General features: G+C 37.9%; 2 protein-coding genes across 7 annotated transcripts; one reads left to right on the top strand and one right to left on the bottom strand.

The window, feature by feature from the left end:
• Positions 1 to 2,868: 2,868 nt before the first annotated feature.
• LOC130721946 (THO complex subunit 5A) lies at positions 2,869 to 7,912 on the top strand. 2 transcript variants are annotated; one of them, XM_057572541.1, is made up of 9 exons: positions 2,869 to 3,207; positions 3,297 to 3,587; positions 4,172 to 4,508; positions 4,950 to 5,287; positions 5,402 to 5,652; positions 5,979 to 6,543; positions 6,630 to 6,764; positions 7,127 to 7,398; positions 7,496 to 7,912. In XM_057572541.1, the coding sequence occupies exons 1-8, from the start codon at positions 2,965 to 2,967 to the stop codon at positions 7,385 to 7,387; spliced, it is 2,421 nt and encodes an 806-aa protein (XP_057428524.1). In that variant the 5' UTR covers positions 2,869 to 2,964; the 3' UTR covers positions 7,388 to 7,398; positions 7,496 to 7,912. The 2 variants fall into 2 exon arrangements, with proteins under 2 accessions (XP_057428524.1, XP_057428518.1); XM_057572535.1 differs by having other exon boundaries at positions 7,127 to 7,912.
• Positions 7,913 to 9,079: 1,167 nt separating this feature from the next.
• LOC130721922 (bZIP transcription factor TRAB1) lies at positions 9,080 to 13,221 on the bottom strand. 5 transcript variants are annotated; one of them, XR_009013716.1, is made up of 6 exons: positions 13,066 to 13,221; positions 11,364 to 12,503; positions 10,691 to 10,797; positions 10,415 to 10,486; positions 10,263 to 10,292; positions 9,442 to 9,479 (listed from the first exon to the last, which is right to left on the bottom strand). XR_009013716.1 is itself a non-coding variant. In XM_057572512.1 (5 exons), the coding sequence occupies exons 2-5, from the start codon at positions 12,474 to 12,476 to the stop codon at positions 9,405 to 9,407; spliced, it is 1,290 nt and encodes a 429-aa protein (XP_057428495.1). In that variant the 5' UTR covers positions 12,477 to 12,503; positions 13,066 to 13,220; the 3' UTR covers positions 9,080 to 9,404. The 5 variants fall into 5 exon arrangements, 1 of the variants encoding a protein (XP_057428495.1); XR_009013721.1 differs by having other exon boundaries at positions 9,461 to 9,479; positions 10,703 to 10,797; XM_057572512.1 differs by lacking the exon at positions 10,691 to 10,797 and having other exon boundaries at positions 9,080 to 9,479; positions 13,066 to 13,220.
• Between the last annotated feature and the right edge of the window lie 5,793 nt (positions 13,222 to 19,014).

Here is a 19,014-nt window from a genome sequence, read left to right as displayed (position 1 = left end):
CATAGTTTTGGAAAACGAGAAGTGTCGTCGGATCCAAGTGTTGAGTCTGTTGTTGATGTGCTGTTGGAGCAGCGTTTGTTGTTGTGCTGTTGGAGCAGCGTTGGTTGTTGTGCTGTTGGAGCAGCGATGTTGTTGGGCTATCCTGGGGATAAGTCCGGGAAACCGTTAGTTTCCGAGAGTATGATACTCTGTGCTCGCTGAGCATTTGTGACCATCGGATTGAGATGAGTCGGATGATTTGGAGATCATCGTGGGTTATGTGTTGGCGTGAAGGGTGTCTTTTGTCGCAGAATCGACTTTACCTTAGGGTAAGCTTTTAGAAACTTTAATTTACCTAGAACACGTGGCGACGTGTCGAGTGAGATCGGAGACGTTGGTTGACTAATTATCCTGCATTCATGCAACATTAATGGGGTATTAACACAGGACGTACTCTGGACCTCGTCGGATTCCAAAATGGTCATAAGACCCGGATTTCCGTGATAGAGCGTCTGTAGACGTCTCTTGTAGCAGACCGAAATGGCAGACCTACGGGTTACGGCTGATCTGACTACCGTTGTTGTTGGAGTAAGAGGCACGCGGGCCGAAATGGCACCACCGTGGCTGTGAAGGGCTGATCCGTTGATGTCCATCCGTTCCGGATTGCATATTGGTTGACTGGGTTAACCTGCATACATATCATGCAACATGCATACTAATTTAGTTGTTGAGTGTGATTGGTAATTGTTAAACCTATTTGAAACATGCTAATTGCTATTATTGCGTTTATGTTATTGTGGAACATGCAACCCTAGGAATGACATCTCTAGCTATAAGCCTAAGTGGCTATCTATTACTTGTACCTATTGGGTTTATTATCTACATAGTTCTCTAGAGTTGACCCTCGCGTCTTCTGTGTGTGTTTTGGCGGACAACGCCTTTTGTCAGATGAGTATTGCGGACTGGTTCACCATGGTCCACCCTTCGGGGGGGATTAGGTATGAGATGATAGATCAGGACGACCCCGGGTCGTGGGTGGTTGACCCCGCGAGCCACCGAGCGACGTATTCGGGGCGCATCATGGAGGACCACGTGGACAGTGGAGGACTCTTGAGGTCAGGAGTGTTGAGGCGATGCTCTATCAGCTTCAACTTGCCACCGGGCGTGCACTGCGGACCAGGATTCGGAGGAGCACCGCCGCCACCGTCATCTTCAGAGGAGGAGGATCCCTCAGAGGAGATTCCAGTGGGAGTGCCTTCGGCAGGGTCTAGTGCACCCTCTGTTGCGATCATTGGTGATCAGGGTTCGGGCCCTAAGCCCGTGAGTCCAGCATCGGAGCGTACTGCGGTTGCGAGGGGAGGACGGATAGGGTTAGTAGACTTGGTCGTTCTGGATTCTGATTCAGACGACGATCATGCTAGCACATAGTTTTGAGTGTTGGTATGAGCTCCTCGAGTTAGGATTAGTGTAGGAGTAGAGTTTTAGCTCTGACAGTCTTGCTTCATTTGTTACTTACGGGAATCACAGAGAGTTGGTTGGACTTAGGAAGTCTTATTTTCAGGTCATTGGGTCAGCTGATTCTCAGTTTTGAGGGATAGTGTTGCGGGCACTTCACCCTTTTCATTTGGTTTGTATATATTGCCTACGGGCGTTGCACTTTTCTTTCCGTCACTGGAGGTTACTCGTGACGAGGTTGCTACTACAGCGGGGGCTGTTTATATATTGTATATTAGTTCTGATTATTGTTATTGTTGGGTTTTATTTAATTCAGTCTTGTCTTAGTTATTATCAAAAAAAAAAAATATTCACGTTTTTCCGCATTAAGTTTATTTTGGTTACTAAAGTGACGCCACCGAAATCGGGGTGTTACAATGTTCTTGTTGTTCGGAAGGGGAGGATATGTTGTTGTAGAGAGGAAGACAAGATGGACAACATACTGCAACTTCTGCATATGATGGAGGTAAGGAGGTATGCTTATCGGCGATGTCCCTCCTTCATGTTCATCACTTGACGCCACTTTGGAGGTATGCTTCTAGTTATTCCAATGGATGCCCTTTTGCATGGCTGGTTCTATAACGATCTCCGGCACGCGAGTCATGTTCGTGTTGTTTTGATATTATGGTGATTACGAAAGTGGTCTGTCAAGCAAATTTTTTAGAAACACGCATGGCTTGCAAACTTCTTTTTGCGCTAGATTTTGATTGTAGTTTAGAATTTCAATAAATGAGGGAGATTTTCCAATACTCTAGAGGCTTGGTAGAGTTTGGAGCGGGATAAGGTCAAATTGAACGTTGGTGGGAGTTGCGTTTAAAGTCAGAGTTGTATAGGAGCTAGGTGGAGGTGTGCTTCGTGATATCTCGCCCCTATATCTTTAGTATTACTTTTTGTGTTCGAGATGACAATCCTCTTCATGCCAAGCTCCTAGAGGTATCTTATGAATCATAATGCATGAAAGTTGTGGAGCTTATTACAAGTATCATTGATGTCCAAAGACATTGGTTTCAGGATATTATCCTTGCAATCAAGAATATGTGGATTTGCAACTGAACAATTTCTTTATCTCACAGTTTTAGAGAGCTCAACATGATTGCATATGTTTTGCCTAGACAATCATAAAAGGATGGTTTGACTTTTTGAGCTTGAAAGTTTCTTCATTCCTTTAGTACTCACCTTCTCTAATCTATCACTATGATATGAGTAGGATTTGAACCCTGAACTTGAGAAATTTTAATCCATCAAGTTAGACCATCCATACTAGTCTTCTTTGATCTATCATTACTTACTACTTACTAGTGTATTTTTTTTTTTCATTTTCCTATGTAAGAAAATAAAAATCAATGCAATAAAATTTATAAAATTATTAAAAGATTGTAAGGAAAAAAAGTTATTAAAAGATGAGGAAGCGATTTGGGGAAAATGGAAGGGTTTTAGGGCTAGAAGAAATAGCTTGATTCTGCTACCTCTGAAAAAATCAGAGAAGAATCAATGGAAGACGGTGAGATAGAAGAGGGTTCAATCCCTATGGCGGAGGAAGATGAACCAGCCTTCGCCCACTCCCCAGAGCAGAGCAAGCCGGAGGAATCACCCTACGAAATGCTGCTTAACAGCAAAGCTTCCGTCGAGAACATCATCGCCGAGATCCTCTCCATCAAGAAAGAATCCAAACCCAAGTCACACCTTCGCGATCTCGTCACTCAGATGTTCCTCCACTTCATCATTCTCCGCCAGGTCCCTCTCCCATTTCTAGGGTTTATGCAATTTCATAATCAACAATTCCCTTACCCTAACTGTGTTGAATTCAAATTCACTGTTTACAGGCGAATCGCTCTATTTTGTTGGAGGAGGATCGCGTGAAAATGGAAACGGAACGGGCGAAGGCGCCGGTGGATTTTACCACCCTGCAGCTGCACAACCTGATGTATGAGAAAACTCACTACCTTAAAGCTATAAAGGCTTGCAAAGACTTCAAGTCGAAATATCCCGACATTGATCTCGTGCCCGAGGAAGAATTCTTTCGTGACGCTCCCCAAGATATTAAGGACTCGGTTATGTCGAAGGACAGTGCCCATAATTTGATGCTGAAGAGGCTCAATTTTGAGTTGTTCCAGGTGACAATGATGTGTTCTGTTCAATTTTGACATTTAACAATTAGCTGGATTTGACAAATGAATTAATGGAAGAGAATGAAGTTCGCATTGCATTCTAGTATATGTTAGACTAACCGAGTGTAGTGTGTTCAATTATGGTGTTTAATTTTCAAAGAGAGCTTGATGTTTGTTGTATTGGATTTTGGCAGAAGTTTATATCCCCTCAGAAAAAAAATTGTATTGATAAGCTAGTAGTTTCTGCTCCTATAGTAAATAGAGATTGTGGGATAAACACAGGGTAGGCTTGTGTTAATGCGTCTCTATGATTTTCTGAGCCATATATGTATACATTTGATCGTATATGGATCAAAGTTACTTGATACTTGTTGATAAAGTTGTGAAGACTAAGAGTAATGTGTGTGTTGTGCTTGCATGTTGAAAGAGTGTGATCATATGATGGTAGTCTTTTAATATGTATCTAGTAGCATTGTGTGAAAATTGAAAAATTCTGTCTCATTCATTTATCTTTTATTATTGCATTAGTAACCTGCCTTCCTTGAGTTTTCTTGTGAATAGCACTAAATATTTTTGCAATTCTATATCAGCGTAAAGAGCTCTGCAAACTTCATGAGAAACTGGGACAACAAAAGAAAGCCCTTTTGGAGACTATTGGAAACCGAAAGAAGTTCCTTACAAGCCTCCCTTCGCATCTCAAGTCTCTTAAGAAAGCATCCTTGCCAGTACAAAACCAACTAGGACTTATGCATACAAAGAAACTAAAGCAGCATCAATCAGCAGAGTTGCTTCCACCGGCTCTTTATGTGATTTACTCACAGCTGTTGGCTCAAAAAGAGGCCTTTACAGAACCCATTGATGTGGAGATTCTAGGAAGCCTGAAAGATGCTCAAGCTTTTGCTCGCATTCAAGCTCACAAAGACACTGGTAATTATGAATTGATACATGAATTTTAGGGATAGGGTTAGGGTATCCACTGACACTGGGTGATCATTATAATTTTTTTTTATGATTCAATTTTAAAGACCACTTCTAAGGAATAATTCAGGACATCGTTAGCTCTTGAAAATCATAGGTAGTTGTTATACTAACAACAAGATACAAGTAGAGGAAGTTTATTACCAGTGTTGAAGTACTGCCATGACTGCCACATCTATTAATGGTCTTAAGTTTATATTTCCTTGGCTTATCTAAATGGATAGTTAAATTTTTACAATCTTTCTAAGCATGTGTCTTACAGTTACATAGCTTTAGAATTGCTTGAGCATTTGAATATTTTAATCCTGAGTCTTCGAATTGATTTCTGTAATTTTCTCCAACCTGAAACAGAAAATATAGGTATTGACTGTGATGTTCTTTTATTACTAGGCATTTCCTCGGGTAATGATAATTCCAAATTGGAAGATGATGTTCCTGACGAAGAAGAAGATGGTCAAAGACGAAGAAAAAGGCCAAGGAGGGTACAAGTCAAGGAGAGCCCTGATCAGGGGGGAATCTTTCAAGTTCACCCACTTAAAATCATTATCCATGTGCATGAAGATGAGACTTTTGATGCTAAACATGCAAAACTCATCACTCTAAGGTTTGAGTACCTGGTGAAGTTGAATGTTGTATGTGTTGGAACAGAAGGATCTGATGATGGTACTGACAATGACATTTTATGCAATTTATTCCCCAATGATACAGGACTCGAGCTTCCTCACCAGGTTTGGTGTCTTTACTCGTTATTGGCATGTTCTTCATTTACCCATTCTCATCTTTGATGTATTCTCCAACTCATTTTTGACATGCCGTTCCTATCTCTTTGAATGGTGATGCAGTCAGCCAAACTCTTTGTTGGAGATGCTGTAACATTCAATGCTCAAAGAGCTTCACGTCCCTATAAATGGGCTCAGCACCTGGCAGGAATTGATTTCTTGCCTGAGGTTTCTCCGCTGCTTCTTAATGACAACAGTGAGGCAACCAAGAGTGAAGATGTTATATCTGGTCTTTCACTATATCGTCAACAGAACCGAGTACAGACAATTCTACAAAGAATTCGCTCAAGGAAAAAAGCTCAGTTGGCTCTTCTGTGAGTCAATGCTCTAGCTTTTTTATGATTTCAGAATATCTAGGATCTTTTTTTATATTCAATGACGATAAATCTGTAATTTGATCAAGTTAACATTTTCTATTGGACTTTGCATTTGGTTGTGTTGCTGTTACTGACATCTTAATAATGTTCCTTTCTTTGCCTGACTTTTGAATCTTCATAGTGTACAAGATCTGTATAGGATTGTCTTTTAGTCCATTTAGTGAAATTCCATTCTGCTTTTGAAGATCCCTAGTTATCTTGCTTATTGATGTGGTTGGGCATGCTTAAGTTAAATTCTGTGGAATTCTTTCACTGGATTACAGGGAACAGCTAGAATCTCTTAAAAAGCTTAAGTGGCCTCTTTTGTCCTGCAAAAGTGTTCCATGGGCTTTGCATACTCCTTTGTGCAACTTGGATGGTTGGTCACCTGTAAGAGCCCTCCCTGTACCTAATGAGGCTTCGTCTATGGCCATCATAGAAATAGAGAAGCATACTCAGGAACCCATGGATGTTGATGTAATTGAACGTTCTGGTGCCACAAAAGAAGAACTGGAGAGTTTAAGGGAAGATGGGGAGCTTCCAACTTTACTTCCTAACACTTCTAAGTTTGACCGTTCCAAGCAAGTGAGCTTAATTTCAAAAAGTCCTCCACTCAATAAAGCTAGGTCACAGAGTTTCAAAAAAGTTGATGATAATTCGGATTTCCTGCTGGATACTGAAAGTGATTTTGATGAGCCAGCACATATTGAACAAGAACATGAAAATATATCATCTGATTACTGTGCTAGAAAGTCTGTATCATGGATTGATTCTGGAGTCAAAGAATTTGTCCTTGTTCTTAGCAGAAAAACCAATGCAGTTGAGAGGAATGTGAACTTAGAAGCCAAGGTAAAGAAGCCTCCCTGTTTAACTGCTGATTTGAATTCAAGGATCTATGGGCACTTCCAACTAGTTTTTAATTTTTATTTTGACAGATAAAGGTCAGTATGGAATATCCTCTAAGGCCTCCTCTTTTTGCATTGAGTCTTTGCTGTATACCTTCTGGGGAAAAACATGACGAGAATGATGGACTGGAGTGGTATAATGAACTTCGTGCAATGGAAGCAGAGGTGAGTTACTTATCTCCCAAGATGTTACTTTAGTAAAATCCTTAGTATCTTGAGGATGATTCTTGAAAAACCAATGCAAATATCATATTGACTTTCTCTCGCCCAACTTCTAAGGGATAGGAATCATGGGATGATCATGACATTGATAGTGCGCAGCAATGTTTTAGCTTCTTAGAATCACTGGTTACTTAATATTCTTAATACAATCATACAAATCTTTGTCTCCCCCCCCCCCCCCCCCTAGAATCGCTGGTTTCTTAGCATCTAATATCCCTGCATCAAAAGAGTGCTACCTATTTTCTTGATTCCCTTTATTGCTCCTCCTCATGGCACCTATTAATGCTCACCTTTCAAAATTGTAGGTCAACCTACACATTCTAAAGGTACTACCTGCCAATGAACAAAATTATGTATTGGCTCATCAAGTGAGTTGTCTTGCTATGTTGTTCGACTACTATTTGGATGAGGCATCTCCATCACCTGAAAGGACAAATTGCACTTCAGTCATTGATGTTGGCTTATGCAAGCCTGTTAGTGGTAGGTTCCTGGGTAGATCTTTAAGAGGAAGGGATCGCAGGAAGATGATCTCCTGGAAAGACATGAAATTTTCGTCTCCTGGCTAGATCTTTCAGAGGTGAGAATCGCAATAATGATCTTCTGTGAAGACATAAAATTCACTTGAATTTGCAATGTTCACCTCTCAAAGTGACAAATCGGTGCTAATTCTATAGATGACAGTGATATGGTGCTTATCTTGACTACTGTGCGGATAAAGAAATTGTTGTACCTCTCTTTTGTGCATTCAGCCAACCATGGGACATCATTGCTTGACTTTTCAACAAAAATTGTTGTGATACTATGCTCGATTTTGAAGGGTCATTTAAGCAGCTGATTATTTGTGATTCTGATTTAATGTCTACACGGGTTTCAGCATGAGGGGTGTCACGGGTGGAATTTCTTAGGATTCTTATAATTTTTTATCATCTTTGAATTGACAATAAAGAGGAAAGACCAGATTTATTTTCCCAATAGCTGGAATTTCAGGGCATTATTGCAACTGCATCATATCGAATTCTTTTCTGATACATCTTTCCATGTACTTGTATGAACAATTTTTTATCCAAGAAACTTAGTGTGTGTTTGGATGAGCGTTAGCAGAATTGGATCTGGTCAGAAGTGGATCTGGCAGAATTGGATCCGGTAAACGTGAGTTTGAGTGACGTGATTTATGTTTGGATACAGTTACAATAACGTGATTTTAGTAAGAAAATTTTGTTTGGATATCTTTGATTAGAATTGCTTTTGAGTGTGTAATGACTAAAAGGGGTATGAAAACAAAGCATTGTTAAAACTCATATATGTACGCCGCGAGCAATGTACTTTCCATTTATCATTATGAATTAGGATGGTTTTTATTAGAAGATAGGATATTAATATATCCCGTTGTGTATAAGAAAACATGAGGGGTCTTTAGTTCACAGATTAAAGGCACTTCCAATGAAGTTTCATCTAAAGAAATTGTAGTATGCCTTCACTTAAATGATGCAATACTCATTTGCGAGTGTAAAATTATGCCTTCTATAAAATGTCTCCTGTACAAATTAAAGCCAGCCCCATCATCGTTGGTAGAGGTGCTGATATGAAACAGAAATTTACATACAACTCATTACAAATGAAAAAAATTAAATAAATCAATCAATCAGTTCAACATAATGAATAACGCCATCTAAACTACAACTAGTCCCACATCGGTGAGAAATTTATTATTCCCACATTGCAACTTTGTTTTCCTTTCCCTTGATTACAGCCACCAAAAACAGAGAGAACAATCTAACCACGTTCTTCTTCGATTGGCATGGAATTGCAAGCCCTTCTTCAGAGGATCGATTGGCAGTGGAAAAATCTAACCATGACAGTGGATGAAGGGAAAAGGGGCACAAAGGGAAAGGTTTCAAAAGTTTAAGATTTGGTATTGCCATGGTTTCAGAGATTCACGTTTGATGGATGGAGAAGCTGGTATAGGATGCTTCAGCCAGATCCACGTTCCCTCCTTGATCCGGTTCTCAGACGCGAGTAGCCAAACATCAATTTTACATCAATGATCCGATTTTCAGCTTCAGATCCGATTTTCAGCTTCAGATCCACGTTCGAGATTCACAACCAAACACACACTTAGTGTTTGAGGGTGATTCGGAATGGTTGTATTAAATGGTTACGATGTTATTAAATTCAAGAAAATTGAAGGAATATTTGTGATAATTCCCATAACTCTGATGCAAATGGCAAAATGGACTGTTTCATAACTTGGAAGTCACTGGTTCAAACTCTAAATGAATTACACGAAAGAAAATAAATACATTGGACAAACACTTCACCCATTATTGAATCAAATTTAGCAAGTGGTGCTGCACAAAAAGATTGTCCAATCAATAACGGCGTGAAATTAGATGCTGAGTTTAAACGTATTCTCATGGTATTGTGACACCCTCCCTAACTATGCAAACTTTTCTAAAGAGGAACAAGACAGGAATGTTTTCAAGTGCTAATCTAAAATCTATGAAGAGCCTCAATCTACAGCAGAATACGTTTTATATGTATTTACAAAGTACTTTAACTGTGGAATCATAATTCATTCTTCATCTACCATGGACCAGTTTGTGTTCTTCTTAAGCATTTCCTCTTGACTTCTCGCTGCAAATTCATCATTTCCTGAACCTGTGAAATTACCAAATGCCAGAAAATTAAGTATTATGGTGACAACTTTGTAGCTCCTCACATGAAATCCTTTATAACAGTATTATACAGAATGGAGGCCAAGAGAGTGAGTTATAAATTTAATCACAGAATCTAATAACTGTAGCTGGCGGAGGATGTAAATGTGAAGTAACCTTCATTTCATGTAGTAAAACTTTGACAGGAAGAATAGAGACACAATCTAAGGCATTACAGGTTTGCATTTAAAGATGTTCAGAAAAAATACAACCCCTAGCAGAAATCTTCATGTAAAACTTTCCTTTTTTTTTTTTCCATCTAATGCATAAAAACGTAAGCACTGGATTTGAGCTTTTAATACAAAACTTTTTGTGGGTATAATTGGAACTGGTCTATGAACTTATTATATTTAAAAAAAATCAATGAGCTCCAAGCATCTGCATTAACTGTTAGGTTGCTGTTTTCTCTTTCAAATTTGAAGCCCTTCATGTGATAGTTACACGTCAAATTCTCCATTGATTGGAGTATATTTTATATGGCAAAAATTGCTCTTGGTTGAGGATAACAAAAGTGGCATGTTTCTACATGTAGAAAGCTCAAAACACGTATCATGATATCTTCAACCAATTGGTCAAGAAATGGGGCATAAGAATATGGTCCTTAATCCTAGGAAAACCTGTGACTTGCATAGTTAAGGTCAATTGAAATACATGTAATGTCTGAAAACAAAAAAGGAAGGAGAACAGCCCAGTATAAGAAAGAATCTAAACCCAAAGCCATACTTACTTGGTTTTTCTGCATTTCCATGATTTCTTCCTGCAGTATCCAAATAACTATCTATTAGGGAAAATTTTAATGAAGTGAACTTACGCCAATAAATTAAAGCACATATCTCTGCCCGCAAATGTATGTGACATGCGGCAAGAGCCAAAATTTACCTGCTTTTTCTGAAGTTCTTCGTTCTCCTCTTTTAACTTTGCAACTTCTTGTTCCAATTCCATTGTATAAGCCTGAAATGAATGAAAATAAAAATGTGAGACTGAACTTAGAGCGGATATCATAATATATTTTACAAATTTTTCATCAGCACTTCCTTCCCCTTCATGTCCCAACTAAAATCCATACAGATAATACATATTTACTTATTATATACTTTCATGGATTTTAAGGTGATCCAATTGTTAGGTATATTCCCCAGTCATCTGTTCCATTACCTTTGTAGTTACCTGGCTCTTTACAACTTCTCATGACCGTAACTTCCCAAAATCTTTCACCTTTCATCAGGTCAGATCGCTACCACAATACCATTCTGCTTCATAACCTTTCATGGTATACAGTCACAGAGGATAAAAGCAGAATGTCAATGACTGGGTAGTATTAGTATTACTAAAGCAAATAACATGACGCAAATCGTCATCATATTCTTTTGATTTTTAAAATGATTGCACATTTCCCTTAACCCTGTTAATAGCAATTTATTAAGCCCACAGAAACTTTTCTCTCCTTACTGTTACTGGAAGTGAAATCTAATAATCTGCAGTGGCAGACATTCAATTGTCTCACTTAAACCAGTAGCTCCAAAACGAGTCACAAACAGGCACCAATTTTCATCCACTTTGGTTAAGAGGAGACTAATACAAGGTAAAAGTAGTTGCATCAATCTTTTGATTTCATTTTTACTTCTTCCAGAACCATTTTTCCCTCCACAAAAAGCTATTTCTAGTAGCTTCTCCCAGTATCAATTCTCTCTCAAATGTGGAAATCTACTAAGTTTCCAAACACGCACTAATTTCCTTATCTTTTGTAAACAGGGAAATTAATGCGAGGTTGCTAAATTAAGATTCATAGTCATAATCACAGTATTGAGATAGTATAACAAAAATTCACCTGCTTGCGAGCCCGGGATCTAGCAGCTGACTCTCTATTCTTTATCATTCTTCTCTGCCTCCTCTCAATTACCTTCTCCACAGCTCCAGTCTTCCTCCCTCGCAGACCGCCGTTAAAGACATAAGGAACCGGCGATACAGAAGAAGTGTCCCCATTACTCTTTCCCATTATATCACTGGAGGTCATCTGGTTAGCTGGTGACCCAGAAGCAAGTTGAACAGGCCCAGGTGCCAAACCAACCAAACCACCAATCCCTCCACCTTGTGCTAGATTACCATTCATGCCCTGATCAGCAGAAAGCCCCACAATCCCACCCCTGATTCCTTGATTAGGCATCTGAGTAGCATAGTTCAAAGCAGGTTGCTTAGGAAAGATCTGTTGTTGCTGATGATGCTGCTGCTGCTGATGATTCTGCTGATGTGAATTCTGCATCTGTTGTTGCTGATTTGGTGATCTGAAACCATTAGCATTCAAGGGCAAATTGGTAGAATTCTGAAGAGACACAATTGGATCATCACTGGCACCAGGAATCCTATTATTACCACCCATCAAACCAGCAATCCTGTTCATCTGCTGAGCCTGAAACTCAAATCCCAAACCACTATTGTTCCCAGCACGAGCCAGATCAGCGAAAACCGCATCGTTCTTCGCGTCTTCTCTAACAACACCAGCTCTCACCAAGAACTCCTCCAGCGTCATCTCCCCCAACGTCGGCTGTCGCGGCGGCGCCACCAAGCTCGGACCATAATCCTTGGAAATGTCCTTCCAAACCTGGTCCACAGTCTTATGGCTGAGAGTCCTTGGCAGCGTCAACGACCCTTGCCTCTGCAAATGCCCCACCGCCGCACCACCACCACCCTCTTCACCACCACCACCAACACCACCACCTATTGATTGAACCTCCTCCGCACTCCAAATATTCTTCAGCAACTCGTCCATGTTCATTGAACCAAAGTCCCTCCCTGAACCCCCCATGCTTGTCATGAACTCGTCGAACGTCAGCGAGTACACCGACGACTGCCGCGCCAGTGGAAACCCCCCCGGCGGCGGCCTTCCTCCGCCGTTGCCGTTATCGGCGCCACCTGGGTCGTTAACAAACCCCTTAAAGTTCATGGCTGTTCTAGCCCTTGTTGGTCAAATCTGAAGGAAACAAAAACCATAACCTGATCTTAAATCACAAATCTAAATTCCCCACAACCTTAAAATCTCCAAACACCAGAATCAAATTTACAAAAAAAAAAAAAAAAATTCAATAAAAAAAAATCCTCTTCAAAAAATGATGAAAAATCTCCAAACCCCAAATATTTTTTCTTTACAAAATTAAAAAAAAAATTAGAGCTAAGCTATGCTGAGAAAAAAATAGTTTTTTTATTTTTGTGTTGTGAGTGTGGTAAATGTTTTATGAAGGTAAATAAACTTGCATTTTGTTGGTTGTGTTGTGCTAAACAATTTGTATAGTGGTTGAAAATCTTACTGAGAAAGCAAGGTACATCCTAAGATAAAATCTATCTAACTAAGGTAAAGTTCTTTTTGTGTGTGTGTGTGTGTGTGTGGATGAGAGTGAAGGAGTTATAGAAGGAGATAAGAATTGAAGAAGAACAAAAAGGGAAAGATGACAGGGATTGAAAGTAGGAAGAAACACAGAAGAAGAGAAATCAATCTGGCAAAGAATTGAAGAGGGAGTGTGGAAGGAAACATTTACCTTTGGAGTTGTTTATTTTTTGCTATTTATGATCCTTGGGGGCATACCTGATTTGGGAAATTTTGGTTTTGTGGTGTGTGTTAGTTGGCTGCGTCCTTGCTCTTTTCATATGAGCTTAGAGGTTGCGCCAAGTGTCCAATTTCTCTGGATTCCTCATTTTCTCGCTTTTTCAACACTTCAATGCAGACACCATAACCCTGCCATTCATTTTATTTTATTTTTTATTTTTTATTTTTATTATAGTTGCTGTCATATTTTTAACTTATTCTCAATTCTCAATTCTATTTTTATTTTTATTTTCCAACCTGTTTGAACAGGAAATAATCCCAGGAAATATCTCCTTCATGATGGAGGCTTCTTTGTTTGGTTTGGAGGAAAGAAAAAACAAAATTTTAAAAATGAATTTAATCCAAATTCTAAATTCATTAATCGGTTTTTGTGTTTTCTTTCCTTTCCTTTTGTTCCCTTTTAAACGTAACAAAGGTTTTTCATCTATTTGACTCGAGTTTGAGACATTATTTAAGAAGAATCAAATATGCATATACCACTTAAACACTTATTCATCTGATTTCTCATTTTAAAGTAACAAAAACAATTATTTTTTATTGGTTGGATAAGAGAGACACATTCAAACTAATTGGACATATATCGACGTCTTCCTTTTAACTGATATAGAAACCAGCAGAAGCTCACTCCAGTAGTGTGTTGGAGTGGACCTCCTCACATATTTAGATTATAAAAATGTTGAAATTTTTCAATGGATACACAAAAATAAAAGACACAAGGATTTAAGAATACTGGAATTTAGGAAGTGTTTGATATAATTAAATATTTATTTATGAAGGAGAAAGGCATAATAATGGAGGTCCCACATTGCCGACTGGAGACGTGACCAATGAGGAAGGAGTGGGAGTTGGGTCTGATGTGACAGCAACCAATAGGAATGTGCTTCTTGGGAGAATCCTGGCCGTCCACGTTTCTATTAAATGTATGGTCAGCAATAGTTCCTGCTTTTCTTTACATTGCGATCCTTCTCACTTCTGCTTAATTTATGGGCACCACAAGTAATCAATTTCAATTTTCCACCCTTCATTTCTATTATAAAATAAAATTATATGATATTTACAACATTTTCTAAAATAAGATTTGGACAAACCTTGCAGTTGAATTTGAAACAGGATCAAATTATTCAATAAATAAAACAGTGTTCCTTCCCATCCATGTGTGAAGACTGGCGTGACATTATGGAACAGGGTGATAAAGAAAATTGATTTGAAATAGATGGTCACATCACGTAAATTGAACTATTATATATGAATTTCCAAAAATAGATTTATGTTGTTTTTTAATTTGATAAAAAAAAAAAGAGGTAAGTCGTGTGTTCAGTTCTATTAGTGCAGCACTGCAGCCCTATCACCTCATTTGCAATTAAAAATGAAGCCGTGGGTTTAATTGAAGTAAATGACCAAATAAAACAAGCAATATAAAAGTATAAAAATTAAACAACTATATAAACACTATATTTGCAAAAGAAATTGTAAAGAATAATTGTAAAATGGAAAGATAGTATCTTCAGACTACTTAGTAAAGCGTCTGTGATATGTTAGTGATACTGGCAGAGCTTACTTTTAAGTAGAAGTGTTGGAACCCTTCGTTATATATGCAACTTTAAAATGAAGTATCTTTACTTAGTATCAAATATCTCAAATAAATTGGATCTCTAGAGTCTAGACTAGTATGTTTCTTTTTACACAAAGACCTTGAAGTGTAAGAAACTTGTATGTTAGTAAAATGTTTAAATAATTTTTATGTGTATGTTTATTTTCTGTTATTTTAGTTTATTATTTTTGGCAAACCAATATTCTCAGGTTAATTAGCAAACGGTGAATGACAAAATGTGTGATTTCAGCATTACGTGTTGAGTAAGATCAGTTGTCCATTATCTTCTAGTCAGATTATTCTTTTTTTTACAGAAATAGTCAGACTTATATATCCAACCAAAATTGAGCATAAAATGAAAAGTGAATGGCCAACAGTCAATTAGTGCAACGGTTTCTGGCTTTCTGCATATGTATGAGTGTATGACATTCTTCCTTATCCGGTTCACACGAAACATAATGTTGCAAATTTGTTGGAGAAGGTTATTCTGTTACCTAATTGCAGTACAATAGTAGTACATGCTGATCCATTTCATCTTTACTCCTCCCCATCATTTCTTCTCGACATCATTAGGGATGAAATCAGAAAAAAAAATGATAAAGGTGAAAACTTAGAATATTAAATAAAATTAAAAGTAATTAGTAGCGAATAACATAAAATTTTGAATATATGAGCAAATATAACATTTGAATGCTACATCCGTTCTTATTTTAGTGACATTGGAATTGTACTATTTTATAAATGTTCACATGTGTATAGGTCTTCTTGGAGATTACCTCTTGATTGTAGAAATTGTATACTCTTTTTCCTTCACCAGGTTTTTCCAAAAGGTTTTTTCTGGTAGAGTTTTAACGATGCATGATTTCTACAATCTTTCTCCAAGGAGGAGGTGGGTGGTGGGTTTTTCTTCTAGTAGGATAATCATTGGTGTTGTTATTGTAAAAGTTGCCACATTTGACTTTGTTTTTACCTCCTATTACTTGAATTGGGTTGAAGTACCCCTTGTACTTCAATTTAATATATTTCATTTGCTTATAAAAAAAAACATCCGTTCTTATTCATAAGAATTGAATAAGATGGTTACTTTGGTCATTTTAATAAGAATTAATTTGTAGTTTGTGGTGCATTAATTACTTCTAACAAAACTATTCTTATTTAATTAAACTCTTTTTTTTTCACTCTCCTAAGCATTAATTAAATATAAAAATTAAGAAAAGTGATCAATTAAGGGTAATGTTGGAAGTTCAATATTAATTGAGAACAAATTTAATGCACTTGACTACTTTAACTATATTTCTTAAACTATATGAATTAGTTTTTGGGTTCTTGCAAAAATATGACCGAGGTTGTACTATTCAATTGAGTAAGATTTTATTTCTCAGTGGGACGACTGCCCCATTTCTTTACACGTAGTTCCGTCTCGACACATGGTCAACTTGTTATAACTTTAACATTTAAACGGTTAATTACTAATTTTGGTTTATATAACTATTTTTGTGTAGTAATAATTGGAAATGAGTAGCGTCTGGTTTTAAGTTAAATTTTGGTTCTAATTGAACAAACTTCGATCGAATAATCCTTCAGGTAGGGGTGTCCAACGGTCGGATTCAGGCGGGTTCAAGCCCAAAACGCGGTTTTGATCGGGTGAAATAGCCAAAACTACAGATCCGCCATCGTCCGACACAAGCTTCCGGGTTCGTCGGTTTCGAGTTCGTCAGATAACGGGTTCGTCGGATCGGTCATGGCGGTTTGCACGTTGCAGACCCATAAGAAAATTTTGAGAAAAAAGTTGAGAGGAAGAGGAAGAAGTCCAAATTTATACCAAAAGAAATCATATTCATACAAAATCAAGATCAAATCCAGGCCAACAGAGACCAAATCATTACAAAACATAAGGAAAATAAAACCCTAGAACCTTTGATCTTCGTCCTTCCACCTTCGATCTTCGATCTTCCACCATTTATCTTCGATCTTCGATCTCCCTCGACGACGACAACGACGAAGATCTCAGGCGCCGGCAGCATGAACGAGATCGCCGTGTTTCTTGGTTGCGCGAACAACCTTAGTAGGAGAATGAGGAGCGGCTGTGAGAGAGGAAGATGGAGTGGTGGCGGGCTGGCGGCTGTGAGAGAGGAAGATGGAGAGTGGTGGCGGCCGTGAGTGTATGAGGAAGATGAGAGATAGTGATTTAGGGTTTTTTAGTTGAGGGAAGCTGAGTGTATTTGGGGCTTAGGTTTTTTTTTACAAGAATAAGTTTAGTTGGGCTGGAATGGGCTGGGGCATTTTTTTATTATATATACCTGGTTCGGTCGGTTGGCAGTCAAAACCGAAATTGACCGAAAAAAACCACCTAGAACCGGAAAACCTCACTCGGTCGACCCGTCAACGACCCGAACCGACCCAATTGAGCAAAAAGGCCTTCGGGTCGGTCGGCTTGGGTCGGTTATGTTTTGTTTGGACAGCCCTACCTTCAAGTATGATGATGTATTGTTGAGGATGGTACCCTCTCTTTCATAAATGCCTCGCTGTCGTGAGTGTGTTGTCATTCGCTTGTGCTACACGCAAAGATTCTCTAATGCCAAAGTTGCAAAAAGTATATGGCAAGTAGGGTTAAAGTTGGATTTTATATATCTTAATTAGTTTGATCCCTCTTCATATATAAAGAGGTGGGAGTGTCTCAAGTCTCATATGCGTCGTTCGAATTCCTAGTTGCAGCATAGTTCGAAATGAGCCATTCGATTTTCTTGGTCAAGCGTCCTTCTTGCATACGAGGAGACAATTATGCTATGTCGCATTGCCTTGTCTGTCCTTGAGCATGGTGCTTGATATTGGACAATGAGACATTGACCTTGGGGACTCGAAAGGCGTTAGAAAGAGTGGTTCGGTTGACTTTCGAAGTAGTGATTCATGTGGTGAGTGTAAGTCAACTGGTCTAAGTCGGACATCATGAAAGTCGCTTGTCATTAATGCGAAGAGCAAGCATACAAGATACACACACTTCATACATTCTCTTCTCACTCACGTTCTGACTTTAGCGTCAAAGTGTTTTTACAGGTTGCACTCTGGCGCACCCTTACAACAGAGGAGCTACCCTAAAGCACGAAGAAACTACCGTATCATCACCATTCTCCACATCTTTAAAGTCTAAATACTCATTCGAGTAATTTGATTGGACTCGTTCAATTTCACATACATTTGAGGATTTAACCAGTCTGAAAGAAAGACACAATTTAATATGCTACATAATCATCAGCACACTACAAACAAACCAACTTCTCACCTACAATTAGCAATAATTACGAGATAAGGATTCATGTTGTCAAACAGACTATCCTATTTAAGTCAATAACCTCATCCATCCCCAGAAATTTTATATCCATTTCTGTCGCTAGTCCACTCTCAAAGAGTTGTTTATATTCAGTGTTTTTGCACCTCACGTCTCCAAATTTCCATTTACACTCTTTCTCTGAATTTTTTTTAAGCATACTTTTTCTTTGATGGTACTCCTATAATATAATCAAGTCAAAATAATTTCTATTAGTTAGATACACATCTAACTAATCAATGATTAATTACGCCTTTATTCTATTATTAAGATACATAATGACTTAGTATCACACGCCTCACTACCACAAAAACACTAATTTGTGCTCTTTATATTATTCTCAACCCTATCAATTCCTTCAGTGTACAATTTTTTTTACATTTCAAAAATAAATTGCACTCCCTAGAGATTAATCTCTAAACCTCATACATATCCTCTAACTCTTACCACTTAAGTTATTATTTACACAAAGTTCTTGAAATTTTTATTTTTTAAATGAAAAATAAACTGTCATATTAACAAAGTATACGCAGATATAATTGTAAAAAAATAAATAAGCATATAGTATAAAATTTCAGTAAAAGTATAAAACCAAAATTGGCATCAATGCAAAGATAATGATTTTAATTACGACAAACCAAGCTGTTCTTTTCTTTTTCATTTGAGTTATATATGTTCACACTGTTGCACTCAATTTTTCTTTCTTTTTCGTCTTATGGCATAACATATCGTATTACTAATTTTCTCTCTAAGCTCGGGTGAAAATAAGGCTTCACGTAATTATTTAGAGTTATGAATCAATTATCTCAAAAGCTTAAACGGTTAGTCAAATGACACATGAATAAGTTTATATTATTTTTCTAATATACCCCTTCACAAAAAAAATCATTTGGACTTAATAATGAACAATATTACACAGGTCCATTTGTGTCTCGTGCTAAAATTTAACTTTTTATTAAATTTCA

This window comes from Lotus japonicus, chromosome 1 (genome assembly GCF_012489685.1).
Source record: "Lotus japonicus ecotype B-129 chromosome 1, LjGifu_v1.2".
Taxonomy (NCBI): domain Eukaryota; kingdom Viridiplantae; phylum Streptophyta; class Magnoliopsida; order Fabales; family Fabaceae; genus Lotus; species Lotus japonicus.
The sequence above is the reverse complement of the archived record's forward strand: the minus strand, read 5'-3'. Positions and strand labels throughout refer to the sequence as shown.